A 24,912-nucleotide genomic window follows, 5' to 3' on the forward strand; every position below is an offset into this window, starting at 1 on the left:
CCCGACGTCCCCCACCTCCCACCTCCCACCTCCCACCTCCCTCCACCAAAACCAAAAGACGGCCCGTCCACAGGAAAACGCATCGACACCTCTTTTCCCGTACGCTGCTCCGTCCGCCACGCGCCTATGAGCCGGCAGCTGGCAGTGCTCGGTTCCTGCCTCTTTAAAGTCGGTTAGATCACGCTTTAAGCTCATTCTTAGTAATCCATTAACACGCATAGCAGGTGTGGAAATAGACTTGATGTCATATGCACCTGTTTGTGCAGCGACACGCCGCTGGTGTCAATGACGTGTGTGGGCCGCGTCTTCCTTCTTGAATCCTCTGAATGAAGGCTCATCTGGGTTGTTTTGTTGTTGTTTTTTTTACTTTCTTTTTTTTCTTATTGCCCATGGATAAACAGAATACTTCTATCACTCACCGCGGAAAGGTCTCGCAGTGTTGCCACTCTCAGCCAAGCTTCGCCCACAGGCACTGCAGCCTCACAGAGAGAGTGTGTTGGACAAATTTGCTCAGTTGGAAACTGAAAGCAGCGTTTTTTGGGGGGGGTTTTTGCACACCACCTCAACACACTCTGCGCTGCTGCTGCTGTCAGTTCAGTAGTAACAGTTTGAGGTTCCGCGATGGCAGCCGTGTCATCACTTCACCGTCCACATCCCCTCCGCTGGCTGGTGAAACCATCAGCACAATGTTTAAAGATACAACGGGCCGCGAGACCTGCTGCAGCTACTTCTGCACATGTTTACGTGGGGGCGCCGGTGTGTGTGTGTGTGTGTGTGTGTGTGTGTGTGTGTGTGTGTGTGTGTGTGTGTGTGTGTGTGTGTGTGTGTGTGTGTGTGTGTGTGTGTGTGTGTGTGTGTGTGTGTGTGTGTGTGTGTGTGTGTGTGGAGAGAGAGAGGTGGACACGCGGTTATGAGAGTTATGGCAAGGTATTTGAAGAGTCTGTGAGCTGGCAAGACTTCAAACTCTTTGTACTTCAGCACCAGTGCCAATCAGCGGAAATATTTATTGGCCGAGTATTTATTTTTCAGTAAGTGAGGCGTCTGAAATGAAGGCCGGATGGGCAAGCTTGGAAAACTGTATTCCATCCTAGCACGACAGGTTCTCACCATGTTACATTCACATATGCGCGTTCAGTCGATATCGTTATTCAAAATGATTCACAGCGAGCGCAACCAATAAAAGAAGCTTTGTTGTTTGGTATGGTCTCAGATTTGGGTGAAAAAGAATTTCACATATGTTCGTGAACAGTTTCTGTCAAGGAAGAGTTCGTGCCATCGTCCATCTTGAAAATGGACCGCGCACATTTCAGGACCTGAGATGGAAGATGAGAAAACCTGCTCTCTTATTAGAGTCTGCTTTTTTGATTGGACTGCCGTTGTCCAATCGTGTTCATGTATTAAAACAGGGTCAAGCTTTGTATCTGTAACTTCAGCGTCAACACAGTTTTACACACACACACTTGAATTATTTGTGAACATCATTTTAAAAAAGCTCAAAAATCTTTTTTGGAAAAATAATTGGTTGAGATCAGAGAGATAATACAAATGTTGAACAATCGAATTTAAAAGTAAGACAGAATTATTTATTATTTATTTAGATTTCAAAACTTTCCACTTGGACTCAATTCTGATTAATTTCTCGATGGTGTTGGAGATAAAATTATCAAAAAAATCTAATTAAAAATCCAGTCTTAGTTTCTTAAGTAATAAAGTGGAGTAATGAAATATTTCACTCTTCACTCCACAACATGTATTTGGCGTTTGTTGTCTCTAATTCATTTTAAGATTAGATTTTACAGACAAATCGAATTGAAGTTTTAACATGGTTAAATATTAAATCAGGGATTCCCAACGTTTTTGGATAATTACCCTCAGAAAGAAACCACGTGCGTCTTGTGATTTACTTCCAGTAGAACATACAGTTTATAGGGAAGTCAATACATGTATGAGCAGACACTGGTGCGATTCAGTATTCCTCAGGCCGGTGCTATAAGGTTGGTTCTTGGCTTCATAGCACACTGACATATGGAAGGGGTGGTGTGAAAGCCTCATATACTGTAACCTCAGTGTTGTTGAGTCATCTGGAAACAGGGGAGCTCCAGCTGGACTTCAGTCATACGCTGACGGGGGGAGATGGAGAAGAGAGCGATGAGGGCGGAGAAGATGAGAACCGGGGGGGGGGGGGATTCAAAGAGTCAAATCAGACAAATGTTGACAGTGAAAGCTCGCGTTGGCGAGAAAGAGACAGGTGCATAGCTGTAGGGAGAAAGCGAGGAGAGACAAAAGGCGAGGGGAGGGGGTCAGAGCTGGTCCTTCTGTTGCCGTGGCCTCGCTCTCCTCCAGAGAGCCCTGCTGTACTTAATAAAGGCCAGTCGAGCACCAGGCAGTGCTCCAAGACCTGCTATTTTTCCTCCGCTTCCTTCAAACCCCCCCCCCCCCCGAGCTGGAATTTCAAAGGAGAGGTGGTGGACAAAGAGAAGCAGGTACATACGGAATCGAAACAGGCAACTTGAGGTACTTCAATCTGCTCTGGTTATTGGATTTAGTCAAAGTGTAGCGGGTAAAATGTGATGGAAGGATCAGAGAGAGAGCGAGAGAGAGAGAGAGAAAAAGAAGGAGAGGAGAGGAGCCGGCTACCTGGCTGCTGCCGAAGTGGACCCGATGGAGCGACGGTGCTGTACGAGGGCTCAGCACACATCTCAACAAAAGCAAGCCGCGCGTCCCTGGGTTCTTGTGTGGGAAGCGCTCCCGGTTACAGTGGTCCGGAGATAATGTGAGGGCCTCGTGGAGGGAGTCGCGTCAGAAGCGTTTACATGGGAGTTGTCAGAACTCGTCAGCCGAGCAAGTGCCGCGGAGTCACTGTGTGTGCGCGCGCCTTCAGGCTGTATTTGAAAAAAGAAGAAAATAATGTCTGTGTGTGTGTATGTTAAATTGGGAGAGGGTGACCATGTGAAAGAGAGAAAAAGGAAGGAGGGATGAAGGGGAAAGAGAGAAGGGCTGTTATTCCTCTCTGACCTTGGCTGAGGTTGCACTGAGCCCGCGGCGTCTCATGACCCTGTTTGGACTTGGCACAGGAGCGGTGGCCTGCTCAGACCAGTTGCACTCCTCACCTCTGCACAGACGCAGACAGCGCTCCCAGATTATGCCGTTCATACGTTCCGTTTGTAAACTTCCTTCCTCGCTCCAAGCCGAAACGGCTGTGGAGCCTCCTCCTCCTCCTCCTCCTCCTCCTCCTCGGGGCAAGTGTGCCCTCGGATAACCGCCATGGCGGCTGCTTGTTCTTTGTGACACATTTAGCAGTTAATTACGCAATTATCATTTCCACTGCAACCAGTCATTTGGTCTGTTTGATCGTGATTAAACACCCTCCAGCTCCACTCGCTTGTTGCTGTTGTCATGCCGGTCGTACTATAGGATTCCTCAATGAGTGGTGCCAGGTATAATGCAAAAAGCCCAGAGCCTTCCTGTCAGTCAGGTATGCAACAGCGGCCAGAGCAGGAAGCCGCATGTGCTGTAACACCACACATGCTAATGGAATCTCCCGGCTGCATGAGTTATGTTTGCCTCTTCATTTAATGTGCATTAGAACAGAACCCTCCTCTGGCCTGGTGGTTAACCTGATAATGCAGCTGCACGCCACGTAACAAACGCGGCCTAGTTGAGAAGACCATACCTGCAGCAAAGGTCCATTTGACCCCGATTACCGTGGTATAAACGGCCCATTTTGGGGGTTATGGTGACGCGCCCCCCCCCCCCCCCCCCCTTGAATGCCAGGTTAGATTGTGAACATGTGGGTCAGCCGGGGGGAAACAAAGGGTCCGTCAGCGGCTGTGGATTTGAGCACGTCCTCGTCATGCCAGCCGTTAAGAATGGAGCGAAAGAGCTCGTGCCCTTTTACATATCTGTGTTTCCGCGGCTACTTGTATGTTGTGCCCGAAGGTGTTTTTGCGCAGAAAAGCACGATGAAGAAAATGAAATAGAAAGAGACGGAGAGAGAAGACAAGAGGGAGGCGGACAAACGCACACGCACACTCACATTCTCCGAGTTATTGACCTGCGATGCACTGTTCACAAAACGATGCAATCGCAACTGACAAGGAGTCGGCTTCTGCCCCCGGCTACTCGTTCTGCAGAACTCAAACAGGTCCTGTCAGTTGGGCTACTTTTTTTTTTGTAAGGCGAGTGTCGCCACCGCTGGTCGCGGTTTCTGAGTAGCTGAACATCGCGGCGACACAAAGGCGCTGAGGAAAAAGTGCACGATTGCCTTTTGAAAAAATCCTTTAAATGATGTAGGGCTCCGCTTTTCCACATTCTGAGTCATCTTTGTGAGGTGAAAATGCTTTTAAGAAAACTTAAGACTTTGCTTCTCAATAAGTTCAGCCATGCCGCGAATCTGTTCCCCGAGCCGGCAGGGTGAGTCACGTGAGCGGTCACTTGAGAGCGCCGGCGTCTCTGGCTTCTCTCCGGGGAAACCTGAGCGAACACAAGTTCTTCTTCAGAGTGGCCCACACTGCAGAACGAGATACCGTGTTTATTGCGCGCACGTGAAGAGCTCGGTCTCGTGATGTTCTTAAAAGTGAGAAATGTTTATTAGCTTTCGGACTGTTGCTCGGACAAAAACAGGTGGTTGGTGGTCAGTGGTTGTGACCCTGCATAGAAATCAGGGGTGGACTGGATCTAAGAGGCCGATTACCGAAATTTGAAAACGACATTTGTCTGTAGTAAAAAAAACTCTTGACACAAAAGTTTGTTGAAATGCCTTTAGGCATATTTTTAATTCCCAGAAACTTTCAACATGACCTCAACACAAAAAGAGTGGAGGGAGCTATCGGCAGCGTTATTATGAAGTTGAACAAACAGACAAACATGGACGGGACATCGCTGAAGTCCAGAGAGTCATGACAGCGGCTGATAGATGGATGGATAGATAGATTAGATAGATTAGATAGATAGATGGATAGATGGATAGATAGATAGATGGATAGATGGATGGATGGATGGATAGATAGATAGATAGATAGATAGATAGATAGATAGATAGATAGATAGATAGATAGATAGATGGATGGATGGATGGATGGATGGATGGATGGATGGATGGATGGATATGACTGTTATGGAAAAACTCTTGAATGGTTTACAAATTTCTCACGATGCACATCGTCATATGGGTGAAGGGCGACTGAGGGCGTTCCCTCCCTGTAACTGATTCGAGGAGTGCCCTCTGAGAGGTGAGGTTTCTTAATCTGGTAGCCGGCGGCTGAATGTCATTGTCAAGAGCGTTGGCAGATTTGCATATCTGTGACTTTGTTGTCCTGCTCAGGGAGGGAGGGAGGGAGAGATGTCGCAGACATTTCAATGCATCCTCGTTGCACAATCGCTGTATCGCCTTCTTCTCACTCAAAGTGCACTGATGGTGCTGTGACTCCAACCATCGTAATGTGAGTGAAGCTTGTCGTCATTTACCGACGCCGGTCGTTGGACAAACTTCTTGATGGACTGAGGTTTGGTTGACAAAGTGATTAAAGCTCTTTGACACTCATAAGCACTCCCGTTCCCCCCTTTTTCTGCTGTCGCTGCTGCCGAGATGACTTTTAATCAAGGCCTCAAGGCATATCAGTCGTAATAGCGAAATAGTGGCTACACGTGAAAACTACTTACCACTTGAGATGGTGAGAGTGGTTGTAATGAGTTGCTAAAGAGGCTTCAGGTCGCCAACGGGGGCAGAAGGTCCCGTTATTCCGTGCGTTGTTCGCGAGTGCCTCTGATTACCCTTTACACAGTTGCACACTTGTACATTAAAGGAACATATGAGTGGTTGTGCGTCGCTCGGCCCATTAGCTGCCAACCAACCATATTCTGAAGCATAACGTATAGTTTGGGATTGATCTCCATCATTCCGGGTCGACATCTGTTTCATATTCTTTACCATATTCGCAGGTAACTCAAAATCTAAGAGGCTTGAGACTTAGTAAATCAAAAAGTAAATAAAAGTTAATGATCACATTTTATATTTGTATATGTTTTCCTCTATCACAGTAAATTAAAGTTTTCATTGTGATATTGATTTATAAAACAACTGTATGTGGATGAGAATATCTGTTTTGGCTAATTCAGCCAATTACATACCCAAGACTTTATACTTACTTACTATGTCTTGATCTGAAACAGAAAGGCAATATTGCCATTGCATAGTCCCAATAATCAGTTTTTTTACAACATTAACCCACGATGGCCTAATACAACTAGATAATATTCATAACTATAACTGTTTCAGTATAAACAGTATTGTCAAAATGTCTGACCTCTGAGAAATGTTTCTCTGGAGGCATATGGTCATACTGCCCGACCCAAACAGTATTCTAACCAGTACGTCCTCTCATTGGCCCCAGCTGACGACAGTGGTGTTTGTCTGTTTCCCCGTTCAGTTCCAAAAGAGGGTCTGAAGAACCAGGCGGCGTTCGAGGAGATGAGGGTTAATTACATCAAGGAGCTCCGGCGCTCGGTGGGAAAAGCGACCAACAACTCTGGCCAAACCTGGCAGCGCTTCTTCCAGCTCACCAAGCTACTGGACGCCATGCATGATGTAAGTACGCTCGCCCCGTCTGCCTCTCGTGTGCCAACTGCCTGACAGTGCAGCACAGGCTTCCCTTGGCAGGATCTCTGCATGCCAATGCCTTCACACACACACACACACACGCACGCACGCACACACACACACACACACACACACACGCACACAGAGCGAGGTGTCCGGTGGCACTTCGGGGGCTCCTATATCACTGGAAATGTTTTTGCGTAAAAATGTAAGCATAGTGGATCTGGATGATGCGTTTGCTAAGTGGATCAACGGTGCCGCGGCTTGGAATAAGGATTACCGCGTCCCAATCCCTCCCTGAGGGGGGGGGGAGGTTATTTTGGAAGAGGCGGTAACCAGGCTGCACTGGTGAATGGAACGGAAAGGGATCGATGCCATTTCGGAGTTTACCGGATTAGAGTGGTCGCTGTGGCAAATGTGTTAAGTCACTGTTCCTTTTTTTTCTTTACGCACGGGTCAACTCGTATATGGCAAAACGACGGCAAAGCCCCTAGAGGTGAGAGGCGGCGAGCGAGAGGTCACAGAGGTAAAGAAGTCAATGACTCTGATGAACGGGGTTACTGCTGAACGCACGACCCCTCTTTTAAGGAGGGCGGCGGCCCTGAAAAAAAATCAGTGGTTCCCCCTAGTGGTGAACTGGAAGGGGTCAGAGCCCTAACAGAGTGTAAACACACTCATATGAATGTACAGTAGAATAAATTCTGACTTCCCCCCCCCCCCCCCCCCCCCAAGTTTAAATATGAATAACATTATACAAGCAGCCTTTCAAAAAGTGCAACATCTGTATGTCTTGTGTCTGTGTCGTTCAGCTGGTGGGGAACCTGTTGGACTTCTGCTTCTACACCTTTCGTGAGTCCCAGGCGCTGAAGGTGGAGTTCCCCGAGATGCTGGTGGAGATCATCAGTGACCAGATACCAAAGGTGGAGTCGGGCCTCACTCACACTATCTACTTCCACAAGAAGTGACTCACGAAAAAACAGTTGGGACAGAAGTGACTTTGAGAACTGGAAGAGGGGGGCGCAAGCGGTTCAAGGACGGCCCGACGCCCCGACTGGTTGGCCTGCACCCGGTCGCCCAGAGTGCCAGCGGCCTCATCTCGGATGGGAAGGTTAAGTGACGTGGCGTCAGGCGGATTTCGACCCCGCAGTCACCCAGAGCAGGTCGGAGCTGTGAATATGTCGTGGAGCCGGCGTGACACGCTGAGAAGCACTTGTGACAAATGTGACAAAGCATCCCGAAGTACCACCCGTGTCCCCCCGCCCCCCACCCCGCCCCAAAGACAGTATTTTCTATGGAGACGAAGCCATACATTTCTTAGGATGCGCTAGATATATACATGCACACACACACACACACACACACACACACACACATAGAGGGAAATTGATACACATGCTCTCCACATGCCTTCACGCAAAATGCACAGATGCACCCCACATGCACTAAAATCAGATTCCCTTACAAATCTAGAGATAATGATTTTTGCAAGCATTTACTGTGGCTTATGCAGTCTTTCACGAGTAATAGCACTAAAAAACAACAACATGCCAATACTTAAATTTTTGCTTTGCAGTGTAGCAACATACTGCAAGACTACAGGGCAAAGGACATCATGAGGAGGCACAGAAATTATAGACTGTCAAGCAAAATGTCTATTTGAATATATTCCAAGGGCTATACAAGCGTCATAATAAGCTTAATAATTACATTAAATCTAACAAGTCCAAGTCTGAAGCTCGGCCGGTATCATAACAGCCATCGTTAACATTCACACACTGAGTTTTTGAATTATAACATGTAGTAAAAACAATCAAAACTAATATGCAAAAGGTCCAAAGCTAACTCTGTTTTGAATTAAAAAATGTCTCTCTTTGTAAAAGAAAGCTCGCACGTGAAGCTCCCATGTCATGAAATCACTATTTTGGTCATTGTGGTGTAGAATTAAGACAACATCGACGAGCAATTTTACCGCTGTGCAAAAAAAAAAAAAAAAATGGTCGGGATGGAAAACATCGAGCATTAAAGCAAATTATGTCAGTGGCGTCCGCTGGTAATGGATTTGACTGAGGTGCATCCATAGTAATTGCTGTCATTTGTGTTATCTCCAGAGCAGCTGTCCAAATGTCTGTTTTTAACTCACAATAAAGCAAAACCAGCCCTTTGTGAATCAATACTTATCTACTCTTCCCAGAAATAATAATAATAATAATAATAATAATAACAACAAAAACAAAAAAAAGCATTTTATAAAGGTGTGTTGCAAAGGTTTAGTTTTTTGACGAGTCAGTCATTTTACATTAAGGTGCTTCATTTCTACAAAGCCAGGCGAAACATAACGTGTACAGTAACTCGTGGGTCGGTCCGTACGATACACTACGTGGACGCGCAGTCTAAAGTTGATATAATCCAAAATGGAGCATTACTCTGCAGTGCTTACAGCAAACGGCTAATGTATCAAAACCAGGCAAAATGTGTACAGGTATTAAAACTTCTTAAACACCTTCTATTCAGCTGTTGTACATACGTTTTGGAAGTACATGTTGATGAGTGCTTGATGACGAACTGTTGGTGTAATCTTCACCTCTCCTGATTTAGTTTGTTTCCTTTCTCTTAGCTTTGGGCCAAGTTCCTACTATTTCAGGCAGGCCCGGTCATCTGGACCATTACCTTGTCGTCTCGCGCCCCGCTGCTTGCTGGGTGGTTGTGGAACACTACTATAATGCTACTGAAAAAAGCGATAGAGCCGCCGGGGAAGAAAAAAAGAAATGTGGGTGTGCGTTTTTCTTTCTTTCTGTGCCCTGTGAGCGTGTATATACATGTGAGTAAAGAGCGAGCGTGAGTGAGTGTGTGCGTGCGTGCGCGTGCGTGTGCGTTTTGTTTTTGTTTTTTTCATGGCAAGCATGTGCATAGTTGATCTGCTCTCTCGGCGTGGGTATTATGCATTTTTATGTTATGGGATTAGCCATATCCTATTTCCACATTTAGATTTGCACAGAGGAGATACAATGTGAAATGAGGCATTAATGCAGCTAGCAGGAATTGTCTGTTTTGAGAAGCAACTGTGATGATCCGGGGGAAAAGACTTTCTGCATGGTCAACCAGCCTAAAATGAAACAACATGACATCATTCGGCGCGGCGCGGCGCGGAGGGCTTCGTGCTTCGTGCTTCGTGCTTCGTGCTTCTTTCCCTCGTACTCGCGGCCTCGCCACTCGTAAACCATGGCACTGCGAGGTCTCTCCTCGGTGGGAAGCACCGGTGTGGGGACTGATGGACAAAGAGGTGGAGGTGCCGGGATCACAACTGTCACCGGGGACTGTATGAAAATGATTAAGTGGGAGGGCCGGGTCAGAACAGGGGCAAGGTTATGCATTGTTAATTTCTGCTCGTGGGAGTGTAGACAGGGCGGGGCGGGGCGGGCGGGGCGGGCAGGCGGGGGGGGGTTCAACCTTTAATTAATTCTGGGGTAAAAATATTGGTATTGTTAGTCGGTCACTTTCATTGGCCTAACAGTTTAACATCTTGCAATTTAAGTTCATGAAACACGCTGCATTTTCTCATATTTTTATTCTTGCCATTGACATATTACTAATGAGTAACTGGGGAGGGGGTAGTGCATTTTTTTTTTTGCCGTTAGACTTGACCGAGTTACAATATTATTATCACGCTCCACCATTGTCATACAGTCCCTAATCTGAAGGGCCTCGTTTTACAATCGGACTTTGTCGTGCGTCATTGTGTTCAAGTTGTGAAGGACCCTTAAGCTAATCTCTCACTGTTTCTTTATTTTCACCCCTTTTTTTGTTGTCGTCCTTTTTAAGGAATTAAAAAAAAACAACTGTCTAAAGGTTCATAGGATGACTGGGAAAGTATTTTTGAGAGAATTATATTTTGCTGGAAAACAATATTTAAGTACTTTGTCTAAAAATGATATCCTTTTTGTAAAATGAAATGTTAATGCATGCTTTTTGATGAGATGTTTACATTGTATTTAAAAAAGGGAAACTTGTGCCTTTTTATCTCACCTGATTTACAATTTTACAGTATATATTGTACATAATACAGCAAGTCCTTATGTTGAGTATAGTATAAGACATTTCTACATTAACCATCCTGTTGGAATATTTGAAGTTTCCCACTCGCCATGTTCTGTGTTGGACCACAGGGAAGAATTCACAGTGAGGGTCGGCGGCAGAAAAGGGCCAAACAGAGAAATGAATGTATCATACATTGTGAGAGACTTATGGAACTTACTACCTGAATGTTAGCGAGAGTAAAAAAAATAAATAAAAATAAAATAAATACATGAATAAATAAAAAAGATAATAATAATCCAAAAAGTATTTCTTATTTTGTAACGAGAAGTGATGGACCGCTGAGTTGTCGCTGTTGAAATTATTCCCTAACCCCTGGCGGTCATTGTCGCTGAGCGCCACAATGAAATGGAGAAGTCGCGAGCCATTGAAAGTGGGTCACGCGCAGGAAAGTTCTCGGCCTTTTCAGTTTGAAAACACAAACGTCGAGCGAACACACGGGATGAAATGAAACATGGGATGTGCAGATAGTCCGACCTGCAAGATTAGCTTTTGACCAGTTATTCATTGGTCCTCACTTGGACCTCCTCAAAGTAGATCATTGATGAGGACAATTGTAGCCCTGATGTTATCAAGCCCCTGTATGGTCCTCTGAGCCTCCAGATGAAGTTTCACTGACGGCTATTTATACACCTTTTTAATTTTCCTCCTGATGGCGGTCAACTTCTGGTGAAGGCCGGTAGCACAAGGGAGCAGCTGGGAGCCGCATAGAAATGTCATGAGTCGCCCCCCCCCCCCATCTCTTGTTCTGCTGCATCAGTTTTAGGTCTATTGTGAGTCCAACAACGTTACATTAGTGCAATACTAAATCAGTGGCGCACTATAACAGACAGAAATGATAGTGGTAGAACCTTCTCAGAGGCCAGTTGAGTGTGTCTCCCATAACGCTGAGCCAACCGCCAGAAGGAATATGACTAACGTCTCTTTGATGGTCATGAATCAACCCCTACTGGGAAAAAAAAAAAGAAGGGAAAAAAACAAACTTTTCCCGCCCGACTCGAGGAAGCAAAGTTATTGTCGTCGCCGTTTCCTTGTAAATGAATTCTCCCTTTTTTCAAACACGAGTGACTCCGAATGTGTCTCACTGCGGCTCCACGGTGAACCGTCGCGTCGTGGCCCTTTTCCTGCTCACGGCGACCAACCGGCTGCAGAGAGACTATAGCCACATCTCCACAGCCGTGGCAGTGCGCTTTCTTTACGAGCATATAATCACATGCTTTTATTCTTCGTTCTTTTTGTTTTCTCCAGTTCCAAAACATGGAACTTTTTACCGAGACGCTTTGTACAATATTTCTCAACAACAGACAGTCGACACCCTGCAGCATAAACCAGTCAAAACACCTTTGGAACCAGTTACTACTGTACATCTCCATGCCGATATTTGCCATATTTGTGTTTGCAGAAAACAATTGCAAGATTCTAATAAAATTGTTAAAAAAAAGTGACAGCATTTCTGTGTGTGTGTGTGTGTGTGTTGAAAATTATACCATGAGACCGAAGCTGGGAACAGTGCCCCCCCCCCAAAAAAAATAAAACTGCCATTTGATCTGGATGAATTCGAAACAGCTGCATTCGGTGTCTGGGGGGGGGGATAATGAGCCAAAAGACGCACGGAGGAAGACAGAAATGATGCGGAGCAGCAGCAGGTACAGCGAGAGGAGATGAAGAGAACAAAGAGACCGAGATGAAGCCGGCGAGGACGAGACTGTTACAGTAGAAACGGGGCCTGTGGAGGAAGATCACCATTAACCTTGTTAAAGGCTGATCTGAAAACACTGTAGAGCAGACAGTATTCCTTTTTGGGTTTTTTTTCGCTCTCCCCCCCTCCCCCCCTCCCTCCGAATCCACAGGCCTCTCCAAATCTCCCCCAGATTTCCAATTGCTTTCACTTGTAGTCGTGCCAGATACACAGAATCTATTGGATCAGGCTGATTTCACGGCTGCGCCCGCGCACATGGCGGCTCCTGTGGCCCACTTTCTGAGCCCAGGCCTTTTTTTCTCTTTTTTTCCCCCCCCCTCTCCTTTTTGGTTTGAAATTCCCTTTTTTTTCTCCAGATTCCAACTCGAGTTTTCTGCCCCGCTAGTGCGTCAAGTCGTATTATGGCCAGATTTCAGAGGCTTCCTTTGCGCTCTGAAGGGACCAGATGAGGCATCGGGAGAGTGTGAAGTTAGCGCGACCCCGCCGCATGTCGTGGGACATTCGGACACATTCGTGGTGTCTGCGTTCCGCCGTTCAAACTGCCGAGTCAGTGTGGGACTGACTGTGTTCTGGGGCTGAAGGACACTGCGTCATGGGGGTTTAGAGGACAGCTGGCACGCAGCCAGGGTTCCCCGGGAAATATGACATCGACGCGTCCATTTGGATATTTACTCGATACACACCTACATCTAGTCTAAACTCGGAAGTGAGGCTGCTCGAAGTTCCACAGACGCGACGCCGTCGTTCATTACGTCGCGTCCACAAGATAAGGAGGAAGAATGAAATGCAAAAATCGCTTCGCGGATTATGGGAACGACCTACTATAAGAGCTCTGCTGCACAGTCGCCTCACAGCAAGAAGGTTCTGGGTTCGAGTCCCCGGTTCAAACCAACCAGGGCCTTTCTGTGTGGAGTTTGCACGTTCTCTCCGGGTTCTCCGGCTTCCTCCCACAGTCCAGAGACATGCAGAACGGGGTCAGGTTCATTGGAGACTCTAAATTGACTGTAGGTGTGAATGGTTGTCCGTCTCTGTATGTGGCCCTGCGATAGGCTGGCGACCTGTCCAGGGTGAACCCCGCCTCTCGCCCAATGCTAGCTGGGATTGGCTCCAGCGAGTGATGTTCATCAGAAGATGAAAAGGAGAAAATAAAGTAAGGTGAGGAGGAGAAGGAGAGAGAGACGGGGGAGTTTTAAATACCCCCGAGAGACAGACAGGTAGGCTGAGAGAGAGAGAGGAGGGGGGAAACATCGTGGCATGAGTTACTGACAGACAGTCCAGGAGCAGAGTGAGAGGCAGTGCAGGGTGGACGTCTCTATGATGCAGCAGCATTTTGGCAGAGGGGCGATGATGATGATGATGATGATGAGGTGGTGGTGGTGGGAGGAGTGACAGTGGAGGAATATTCCTGCCCGTCCCATTAGCTCTGCCTCGTTTCATTATGTCATCATCACGTCTGTGGTTGCCATGTGTGTTCCACAGCTCCGGCCTTTATGTATTTAGTTCGTTGTTTTTTTTTTTCTTCTTTCTTCAAGTGGACAAAACGTGTTTAACTTTTAAACAGTGCATCCGCCCACTTGCGCCGGACGCACGAGCGTGCTGGTGGGCCGGCACCGGGGTCCGGAGGCCCAAGAATGAACCTGCGCGAGGCGGAGATGTTAACGGGTCGGGGAGGTGGAGGTGGAGGTGGATTGGCGCATGTTTTCCCTCTGTGCAAGATTACCATCTATTTTGAATCCCCCTTTTTGGAAAAGTTATTCTGGAAGCAGCTCTTTGTCAGACGGACCGGTGCAGGTCAATATAGAGAGGAAGGCTTACATTACACTACATGGCTCACTGTGGCAGAATGAATCCTCCCTTCACCGGTAACTTTATTCTTAGACTGGGGGGAAACTGTGGGCCCTTCTCAGTGACACAATGGATGAGTCATCGAAATTTACATTTCACTTCTTATTACTCGGGAGTACGCACTGAACATGGCCATACATGTGGTTTAAAGTGCTTCTCTTCATTTTCAGCGTTAATGAATTATTGTTTCGGAAAACAAATAACATCAAACCAGATGAAAAGCAGCGTGTGAGATAACAGCTGTACGTTTTTTTTTGATAAGTTATCATTCATCACATTTATTTAACGGCAAGAATGCATAATACAATAAAGAACCAAAAAAAAAAATCTTTATTTGTTTAACATTGATCAAGAGGATACCCAGAGGTATAAAATGAAAGCAGTCAAGGCCCTTTACAAATGACATGAATCAATGTCTTTGAATTATTGCAACCGCAAACTGAAAACACAAACAATGTGCAGAACCCGAAGCTCTCAGAAGAATTAAAGTGTCTCGTTGAAGAGCTGAGGACTGAAATTTAACGTAATGTGCGTAACATGCAAAAAACGGTCCTGATAAAACTTGTTCCGGGGATTTTCTAGAATGTACTTGGCAGTCATGGCTCGTGTAGGCTATATACTACGAACGGATATTGATAATAAAACTGCTTATCACAGATGAAATCATGAAACAAAATTAAATCTCAAATGTCAGCCTCGTGGGAGTGTATCATGCTCAGATTAAACTGAGCATCATTTGAAAAAAAAAATAAAGAAGCTTTTAAACAAACACAACAGATCATTTGACAGGAAAAAAAATACTTGGTTTCAATCAACACAAACTATTGAAAATCACCTCTGTTGAAAGTGTCTGAGGCTCAAATTGAACACAAAAGGCTCGGTAGGGATTTAGAGAGGCGTTTCTCTGTTTCTGTGAAGAAGTGCACTATTAACAAAACAGCACAGTGTTTTTAAAATAATAATAAAAAAAAACATGCAATCATTGTGTCAATTACATTAAAATAGAATTGTGCCTCATTTGGAATATCTAGATAATCTTTAAAATGATTTAAAAATGCAGCATTTTATACGTGAAAGCAGTAACACTCTCATTGAGTTTTCATACTGTAGCTGTACATACATTTACAGTAGGCGACGTCCTGGTGGCTAAGGCACATGGGTATGGCTTATCTTTCAACGGCTGAAAAAAATAACGTGTGCGCTTCGCTGTCACAAAAGCTAAGGTCACTTGGGCACCGACGGTTTCTGGGAATCATCCTTTTGACTTGAGAGCTCATGGATACCATGTATAACAGGGGCAGAGGTGGATAGGGGGGGGGGGGCCTGCTGCTACAGACTTACCCGGATTTTTTTTTTTTTTTAAGAGGCTACAGCATCTTTGCGTTCTAAGTGCGAGCCCAGTCTGGAACCACGATGCTGAAATTAACCAGAGTAAGTTCACACAGGGAAGCACGCCTGCGCACACGCATCACAACGTCTACCTGCCAGCGCAAAAACACATGTACTTATGTATCAAGAAAAGTCCACCACTAAATATCATAAAATTCAGTTTTTGTTTTTGTTTTTTTTTGGGGGGGGGTTAACAAGGCTCTACTTTGAATTTTCAGAGATGTGGCACATGCATACGTCTTGCATACTTTTCCCAGTGGAGGTCGATAACTTGTCCATAAATATTTCCATGCGGGGGGGGGGGGGGCTACAGCAGCTCCACGTAGTTCTCAGGGATGAGGCCCCTCTTCCCCTCCAGCTCCCCCTCTAGCCAGCCGGGCTCCCTCGAATGGATCACTGCAGGAGAGGACACGGGACGCGTCACCGGGAGGACAGCAGCGCCGCGGGGAGGGGGGGGAGGGGGAGGGGGACAGACAGAGGACAGTGTCCAGTGAGTACATGTGCATGAGTGAAGAGAGCAGAGCTTTCGGGGGAGGATGCAGTAACGCTGCGGTTTACACCAAACGATGGTGTGACTCATTGGTTTATCTCTACTGCAAATCTCCTGTCTGTTTTTTGAATTCCGGCTTTTCTAGAATGTTTCACCGCCCGCTGAATCAAAGCAGCAGAATGGAGCCCTCACAATAGGTTTCCTATGAAAGGTGCGTCAGTTCACCCAAAGTTTTTGTGATGTTGCCTTTTTCAAAAATCCACCCTGGGTTCTTCCTTTTGTCCACAAAGTGAGCCAATATAAACATTTTGAGTTCATCTGCTAGTCTGTAGATATGTGGACGAATTGTCGGTGAGAACTTCTGAGGCCACAGTCGAGAAGGCCGGCAGGGCTCTTCTGTCATCTGGACTGTGTGATGAATATCAGAGCGAGTTTTAAAGCACAATCTTTTTTTATTCAAGTGTGAGCAAAAGAGTTGAAGCTAAAAGAAAAATTTAAAACACAGCGTTTGAACTTGCTATCACCCCTAAGTCGACTAGTCTGAGACAACAAAACAAATAAATCTAATAATGTTGCTGAAGGACGAGCAGAATGCGAGCAAAACTATACAAAACAGAGGTGGAGATGTACCGTGGAATAATACTTCCACTAAAGAAAACAGTTCAGCTCCAAATTAAATTCCAGGATAAGAAAATGAGCTTCAGCACATCATTTTTCATTTTGTTTATGAAAATGTGATATTCAATTTATTTTGTGTATATTATATCAGATAATGAGTTCACCTCCATGAGTTGGAAATCAACCTTCTATTAAATTCATCTTTAGTAGTGAAACATTTATCCTGACGTGAACTCTTTTATCCAACACTGAAGCTGTGATGGATTCAATGTAGATATACTGTTGTTCTTATTAACTTTAATATTTTCCTTCCCTCTCCCTTATTGCTCTGCTTGCTTATAAATTATCTCAATTACTTTGTAATTTCAATCTTTAAAAATGTTTTGGGGGGATGACTGTAATGTGGATCCAGGGACTATAGAGGAATGTGCACTGTCCTTGTTATATAAATAAAGAGATATGATTAAGGGAATGTTTCAGTCATCTAATTTAATTTATGCTAATTGACGGCAGCTTTCAGAATTTTTATGTTTAGATCAGAACTTTAAATTGTAATAATCTCTGATGGGAGGCAGAATGCAATGATCTTACTGTTGGAGGAAAAACAAGTTGGATAATTACTCAGTGATGCTCGACCATTACAACCAATAAACTGCAGTGCGCTGCAGGATGTTATCAAAGATGTCTCCACATGTCCCCCTGTAAAGACTGCAGCATATCTGTAGTGTCTGTGTCTCTGACAAAATAGGATTTTAACAAAAAAAAAAGGGAACTACAAAATGCTCATTCCCTCTGAGAGCGATTAAAGCTCAGTCAAGCCTCTTCCGAGACACATGGAAGAGCAAATCTGTGTCTCCCGCCTCCCCAACCCGTCCTCCCTCTCCTCGTCTCATCTCTCTGTTCGATTGAAGATCAGATTGGGTGTTTGGTTTTCCTCCAAATCCAATGTGCCGAGGCTGGTTCTCAGTGAGCGACTGGTGTAGGCGATAACACTTACCGGAGTTGAATATTGCGCCGACCTGGAAGGAGAGCTCAGAGTCGTGCTCGGCCTCACATGGGTACACAGCCTTGGCTTTCCTGCTGGTGACACTGAAAAATGAAGGCAATCAGTGAGCTGGCGGAGCTTTGAGGAGGATTACTGCACAGTTCAATCTGGGCCCAGGGCCTGCTTGTTCATTCACTCGCTAGCCTGAAACAGCAGAAATGGGCCAGGCTGGGAATATAAGCAGGAGTACTGAGAGATGAGCCGGGCAGCTACACACACACACACACACACACACACACACACACACACACACACACACTCGTCTTGCCCGAACTCCAGTCTAGACAGACTTGTGAGCGAGTCAAAACACCCACACGCGCCTGCGTGCGCGCTCAACCACAATTAGACGCAGCGCTGTTCGTAGCAAGTTTTCGTACGGCGCAAAATAAAGGGAAGGGACACATCTGGTTTGCATAGGAGACAACCATCTATCGTGAGATAATAATAAAAAATTGGAGGGGGGGGGGGGGGGGGGGGGGGGGGGATTCTGAAGTAGGAAGAAGGCAGAATAGAAATCTCCCTGCGCTGTGCTTCAAGCTTGTGAATTCACATTTGTGAGCTCAGAAGCGGCTTTTTAAATCAGTTTGATGTAAAAAGAGTGGAGTCGTCAAAGGAGCCACGTTCACCGCTCTGCAAAGGTTCGTAAAAAAAAAAAAGAAGCCGCATTCATGCCACTCCATTCCAGAAAACCTAAAAACTGTTTCTCACAGAAAAGGGTTGTTTTGCCCACCATTGCAAACGGTTATCTCCGACGCCAGCAACATTACCATGTAGAAATGTGCCTTCAACACATGATGCCCTGATAAATATTTCATATTCTTTCTGCAGAGCAGCAACAATGTAGGATGAGAGGAGAAAGAAGACATACAAACTTTGGGGAAAGAGAGAAGAAAAAAAAGTTTGTGGTCACAGAGTTGTCAATACGACAATGTTCCGCCGAGTTCTTGAATTCAGAATTTTTGGAAGAATGCACTCTTGTGGAACCGCGTTCTGAAAAATGAGGATTTGTATTCATATGAAAATACCATTAATAGTTTACCCACAGAACGACCAGGCTGTTTGCAATTACGTCCGCAACATCTGAGAAGCAATAGGAATGAATTCATCATTTAGTCTGAAGGAAGCGGAGCAATGGCTCAGTGTAATGGACAGATCGTCTGCACAATTACATCAAGTTCCCCCACACGCTCGTGTGTGTGCATCTGGTGTTTTGACAGAAAGAGTTGCTGCTCCTGCTAGAGCCCAGAGTTGTGTCGCATTCAAACCCCTCAGAGGGAAACTAAATTATACAATGGGTGAATATACAGTATTAGCAATTGGGGGGGGAAATCACTGATGTGCAGGCCCGCAGGTAGAATATACAGTAGACACGTGGGACAGTTTGTGAACATTCAAAAGACAAGATGTCACTCACGGAGCGAGTGAATGACAACGGAGAGAGTGAAAACAGTGTCAGAGTGTGACATTTAACCCATGAGAGTGAATAAAAGCGAATACAGGAAAAAAGTAGCAGTGATTGAAAACAAAGAGAGGGAACGCCGTCTTACCTCTCCTCTGGATTTTCTTTATCGGAGTCAGTTATGGTGGCGGAAGGCTGACTCTCTCCCGGTGCTCCAGGAGTGGACCACAAAGCTGCTGCGGCTCTGAAGATGGAACAAAAAAAACACACACACACACAAACCAAACAGTCACCACACATTCTTTGGTGCTTTCTATTTCCCTCACACGTGACATATATTTGCCCTGAAGACCCGAGTACAAACGCAGTACGCTTTGGAACATCAGAATATTTCCCCCGGTGAAAGTGTTAATGTTAAGGTGCGTTTCCCCGACTGCGACGGTATTCTTAGATGGAAAATTTGTCAAGTAGAGAAAGAAAATGACAGGTCAGGCTGTGTCTCCGTTCACAGAAACTGTTCTCATTCATTCAGTACTTGTAGCAGCTCCACTAAATGGTGGAAGCAGAGCAACAGGTGAGCTTAACACGGCAACCTGTTGTTATGGAGACGAGGTGAGAGAAATGTCTCCACCAGTCTGGTGTTTCACGAGAGTGGGAAGTCAGAGTAAATGTTACAGTGGGGTCTAGTTTAGGCAATAAATTTTAATGAAATATTAAAGTGAAATAAGACTATTACATCACAGGCCACATTTGAGTCACCTTGAAAAGGATGAACAAACTGTCCATCTTTTTTTTTTTTTTCATCCTACGACACAGCGTAGTCCTTTTTATCGGTGTATGTCTACAGCCTGCACACGTGGGAATTCAAGGAGAAACAGGTTTTCATAAATTAAATCATCCCTTCTACCCCCATCTGCCAAAAAGCCTCTTCAAGAGAAGAGACTCTCAATCATTGCCCACATTAAGCTGAAAGGTAAACTTAAAAGAGCAGCTTTGATATATTTCTCTGAAGGTTTGATGTTTCGACTGACGCAAAGGAACTCATCCCCCTTGCCCTTCTTGCTTATCTGAGTTTGAACTGCAGATCGTTTTTCTGGGGAAATTCCCGCTCGGACCGGGCAGCGGCCATCCCAGGACGCGCTGGTGTCATAGTCGATGATGGCGTCTGTTACGTTGACGTTGTTTAACATTTGTCCTTTCTGGAGAACCACGAAAAAAAACTTAGATCAGAAGAGTGGTTTTCCAAAAAGGAAAGAAAAAAAGAAACCCATTTATTAGGATGTTTGAATTAATAAAAAATATTCATACAATGGGAGCCTGTTTGCTTTTCTGTTCAGAGAACAGACAAAAGTTAAATTTAAAACTACATGCAACCACTAAGGGTGACATCAAGTGAATAAACACCGTACTTGATACTTTGAATTGCAGAAGAAGGTCATTGGAAATTTAAAACATTAAAAACCACCTCAACGGACAAGAGAACAGATTTTCCTCATTATTACCATCAACAACAATAAACCAGTGTCCATGGGTTACTAAATGGTTTGATGAGTATGAAAATTATGTGAATTATATGGTATTATCTGGATACAGATCTAAATACAACTGAACACCTATGGGAGATTTTGTACCATTGCTCTGTACCGTCATCAACAAAAGTCCAACACAGAGGGAATATTGTTTAGGGGGAAAAAAAAAAGGTTTTCATGTTCCAGCAAATATGTAGAATCTACGCCAAGGACCATTATAGTTGTTCTGTAGGCTTTCACTGGCCCACTTTATGTTGATTTATCATTGAATCTGTCATCCATAAATGTAGATTCAGTGCTTACTTAGTAATGTATATGACTGCTCAATAAGACTTAACCACAAAATGTATCCGTTTAACAGCCATGACTGTGCTTTACACTCGCTGTTGTCAGGGCCAACAAGTCTACGGCCGACCTACAGCATGGAGGTAGGGGTCCTGGTGAAGGCAGAGTGGAGCAGAGGAGAACCACAGTCTAAGCCAGGCTTCCCTCTGTGTTCCATGCCTGCCCCAAGGCCAGTGCTAATACAGCACATAATGAGCAAATTGCTCCGAGCTGCTGCTCCCATAGAGACGTTAATAAAGGCAATTAGAGGGAGCAGCTGGGGAGGGGCTGGAGGTTGAGGGGATGATGTGAGTAGTGGTTCCGTTAACACTGGTGGAGGAGAGAGAGAGAGAGAGAGAGAGAGAGAGAGAGACTTGTCTTAAGGGGAAAACATGGTAGGGGGTTCTTATGTGGACAAAGGTGGAGGTGAGCACATAGGACCGGGCTCATGCGTTAATTCCACCTCTCTGCATTGGTTCTTCCCTCGGCCTCTTCCTCCTGCCTCCCTCTCCGAGTGCTTGTCCATCCCCAGCGGTGGCTGTTCCGTTCGGGCCTGGCCTGACTGTGGGTGATTTATAGCTCTGCAGCAGTGTGGGGCCACTGTGGTGCTCAGCTGCTCCACATCAGCATGGGGGGACAGTGCGCTGCAGTGCAGCAAATCCACTCATTAACCTGGGCCCAGGCACAAACACTGTCTGCCTGGGTCTCGGCCAAGAGAAGGGGGGAGCAGAGGAGCACCAACACTTCACCCACCTGCAGAGGAACCCACTTACACACAAATCCCCTAAATAAGATGATAAAACAGGAAATGTGCACGCACGCACACACACACACTTAAGAAAAGTTATCAACACCGCCATCTAACTGCTTTCAGTTGGAAGAGGATTACACAGATCATTTGAGATTTCTAAAACAAACAGATCTAAGTAATTATAGAAAAAAAGAAGAGAGGAAATCGGTGAATGTCACATGGCTGCCCTAGAAACTTGCTAAATGTACCAGAGGTAAATGGATTCATCCCAGAATTGCTCTCACAATTACAGCTAAGCCAAACCGAGGGAAATCGTTTGCCATTTCTCTCCAACAAAAATAGCATCAAGCTTTGAAATTGCTCATCCGCTGTTTTCACCCATCGTCAGCCCGGCTAAGCTCCTTCTGTAAATATGATTAAATACAGTAAATGGGGACTCATGTGAAAATGCATTGTGTTGGCCTGAATTAAGATCCCAATCCAGATGTTGGTAATATAAGTTCTTAAGAATATTACTATTATAATACAATTATTTGAAGCATTGAGGAATATGGCATGAACCTATTTATAATACACAGGAGAAATGATATCACAAAGCACGAGAAAATATGAATAAATATCAAGCAAAACTGTGATCATTAAATTACAAAGTGAAGTACAACTTGAGGTCTTTTGGTTCATAATTTTAACCACGAGGATTATCACAAATCATCACACACTGCCAAGTTAGTAGCAGGGAGAAACTTATCAACAGAAGCGGACTGCTGTTTCTCATTATTGCAGGAATTTCGCCCTGCAGCATCCAGGCATCGTTGATCCTGGCGTGGAGCAAACGCAAGGATGAGCAGGACTATCAACTGTCTTCCTACTAAAAGGAAGGAGGGCAGCGGTGGGATTTAGTAGCGTTTCTAGTAGAAGGTGGGATCAAACCTCCAGCCAAGCTGCCCGCCCAGCCACCGCCAGTTTTGGGTGGGCAGGAAATAAGCTCTGATCCACCATTTTATGATCCACAGCTGTCTGCCAGGGAGAGACATTGAGGGGCTGGAGTTAGGACAAGGGAGACGAAGGAAAACAGGCACAAAAAAAGAGAAAAGAAAAAAAGAACCTCACAGGAGGCAACAGTGCCACTGGGAGAAGCTGCGACTTGAATTTACGGAGGGAAGGAGTAATGAGGCAAGACATCATGGATGAGGCAGATGATAAATCATGCCACAGTCCACAAGAGTTGTTGCATGATATGGTGACTCAGGACACATTTGTGTATGACCAGGCAGATTCCGCCGCAGCTATCCTGCACAAACAGACTAAAAAATGCCGTTTCCCAGGTGCACTTTTGAGCACACACAGAGTGCAGATAACACATTTCTGAAAGTGGCTGGAAATAATAATCTCGCAAGAATGCCACGCCCACTGCCCTTGTTTGGCCGGGACTGAACCCGACTCTCTGGGTCCTGGGCCAGAGAGGTGCTGTGCTAACAGGTCTCCACCATCTCACATGCTAAGATTTATGTGTGAACAAAGCCAGGGCGACACCCTGTGACATATGGCGCAAGTCTTCATAAAGGGACAGGGGCCGCAGCTATAAGGGTAAACAAGATGAATATCTCCCCGACGTCAATACGATTTACACGGCCAACGCACGGCCACCTGTCTCCCGAACAAATAAGAGCTGCGATTTACGACCTCCTCCTGGTTACTCCTTCCGTCCTCCGACATGATGTCACGTATGTGGGAAAACAGGGGGGGGGGGGGGGGGGGGGAGACAGAGAAAGAGTTGGTTACGTAAGTAACATAGAGCCACGTCTGTCTAATCCTGCAACTTAGAAAAAAAAAAGAAGCTCGACGCGAACAAGCCTACACACACAGGAGAGCGCGCACCCACAGAGGTCAGCGTGAGAGAAGCACATTGTCCTCTGTCAAGTCGCGAGGCAGATTTGCTTTCATTTTACTGCTCCTTTCAGCTGTTAGAGAAAGCGACGAGGACGGTGAATGAGAAAAAAAAAAAAAGTCTATCTCAAGGTGAATGAGCAGACATGACATAGCAGAGTCTAACATCTGCAGCATAACACAATAATTCATCTCTCACATCAGCATTCAAGACCAGTCATGGGTTTGGAAACAACAAAAAGAGGACCAAGGACTTAGTAGACAAAGTGAGGACAGAGAGGAGAAGCCAGAGAGAGGCACAGCGAAGCATCAAACCCAAATCATTCTGCATCTTTTACGACAGAGAAAGAGTTAAAAAAAAAAACAGTAGTTCACATTTGAATAATAGCACGGGGACTAACAATCAAAATGAATTTCACTATATTAACATTATTTAACACTATAAGTAAGAATTGAGATTTTTCTTTGTTTCCAACAACTATGTGTGGAAAAGACAATTCTTGTTCGTTAAGGATTTGGTTTCTCCTCGAAAACTCAGAACTGAGCTGCAAACACAGAATGCAGAAGAGTGAAACTTCTTCCTGTGATGCTATACGGGAGGAAAAATCTACAGTAAGCGGCTCATGGGTGTACGCCTCCACCAACCAGTCAAGTTGACGTCTACATCCGTGTCTATCCGGACTCATAAAATATATGTAGTGAAGACAACACTGTTGAAATATTGAGTTATGGCTACAAATGTGTTTTTTGAGGTCATAGTAACCTTCACCATTGACCCTTGACCGTCAAATTCTAATCGGATAATCCTTGTGTCCAAGTTAAAGTTTGTACCAACTTTGAACAAATTTCCTCGAGGCATTGCGGAGATATTGCATTCAGGAGGCAAAGATCGTCTTTTGTGAGGTCACGCAGTGACTTTGACCTTTGACCGCCAAATTCTGATAATGTCATCCTTGAGTCTTGGCAAAATGATTGTGCCAGATATAATGAAAATCCTTCTGGGCATTCCCGGTGACCTTTGACAACCAAAATCGAATCGGCAAGATAACTTTTGAACCGGATTTTTAAGTAAATTGATTGCTGAAATTCCAGAAATATCGCGTGCGCGAGACTGCAAAGGACGGAGAGCTGCTGTATGCATGTAGACTCCTACATGCATGGAGACACCATTAACAGGCTCTTCTTTGGAGTGTGCTGCCGTGGATCTCACTGCACAACCGGTCCGGTACCTTCATTTTGAGTATCG

The 24,912-nt window shown here is 45.3% G+C and overlaps 2 protein-coding genes across 2 annotated transcripts in view; one reads left to right on the forward strand and one right to left on the reverse strand.

Annotated features, from left to right (window-relative positions):
- nr3c2 (nuclear receptor subfamily 3, group C, member 2) overlaps positions 1–12,140 on the forward strand; it is a 68,798-nt gene extending 56,658 nt beyond the window's left edge. The window contains exons 8-9 of the mRNA XM_035637113.2: positions 6,429–6,586; positions 7,408–12,140. Coding sequence (XP_035493006.2) covers positions 6,429–6,586; positions 7,408–7,563 — 314 coding nt within the window. The 3' untranslated portion in view covers positions 7,564–12,140. The remainder of the gene's footprint in view (positions 1–6,428; positions 6,587–7,407) is intronic.
- Positions 12,141–14,545: 2,405 nt separating this feature from the next.
- arhgap10 (Rho GTPase activating protein 10) overlaps positions 14,546–24,912 on the reverse strand; it is a 42,264-nt gene continuing 31,897 nt past the window's right edge. The window contains exons 21-23 of the mRNA XM_035638271.2: positions 19,324–19,419; positions 17,729–17,820; positions 14,546–16,019 (exon numbers count right to left, since the gene is read on the reverse strand). Of these exons, the coding sequence (XP_035494164.1) occupies positions 15,931–16,019; positions 17,729–17,820; positions 19,324–19,419 (277 nt within the window). The 3' untranslated portion in view covers positions 14,546–15,930. The remainder of the gene's footprint in view (positions 16,020–17,728; positions 17,821–19,323; positions 19,420–24,912) is intronic.

Source organism: Scophthalmus maximus, chromosome 8 (genome assembly GCF_022379125.1).
Source record: "Scophthalmus maximus strain ysfricsl-2021 chromosome 8, ASM2237912v1, whole genome shotgun sequence".
Lineage (NCBI taxonomy): Eukaryota > Metazoa > Chordata > Actinopteri > Pleuronectiformes > Scophthalmidae > Scophthalmus > Scophthalmus maximus.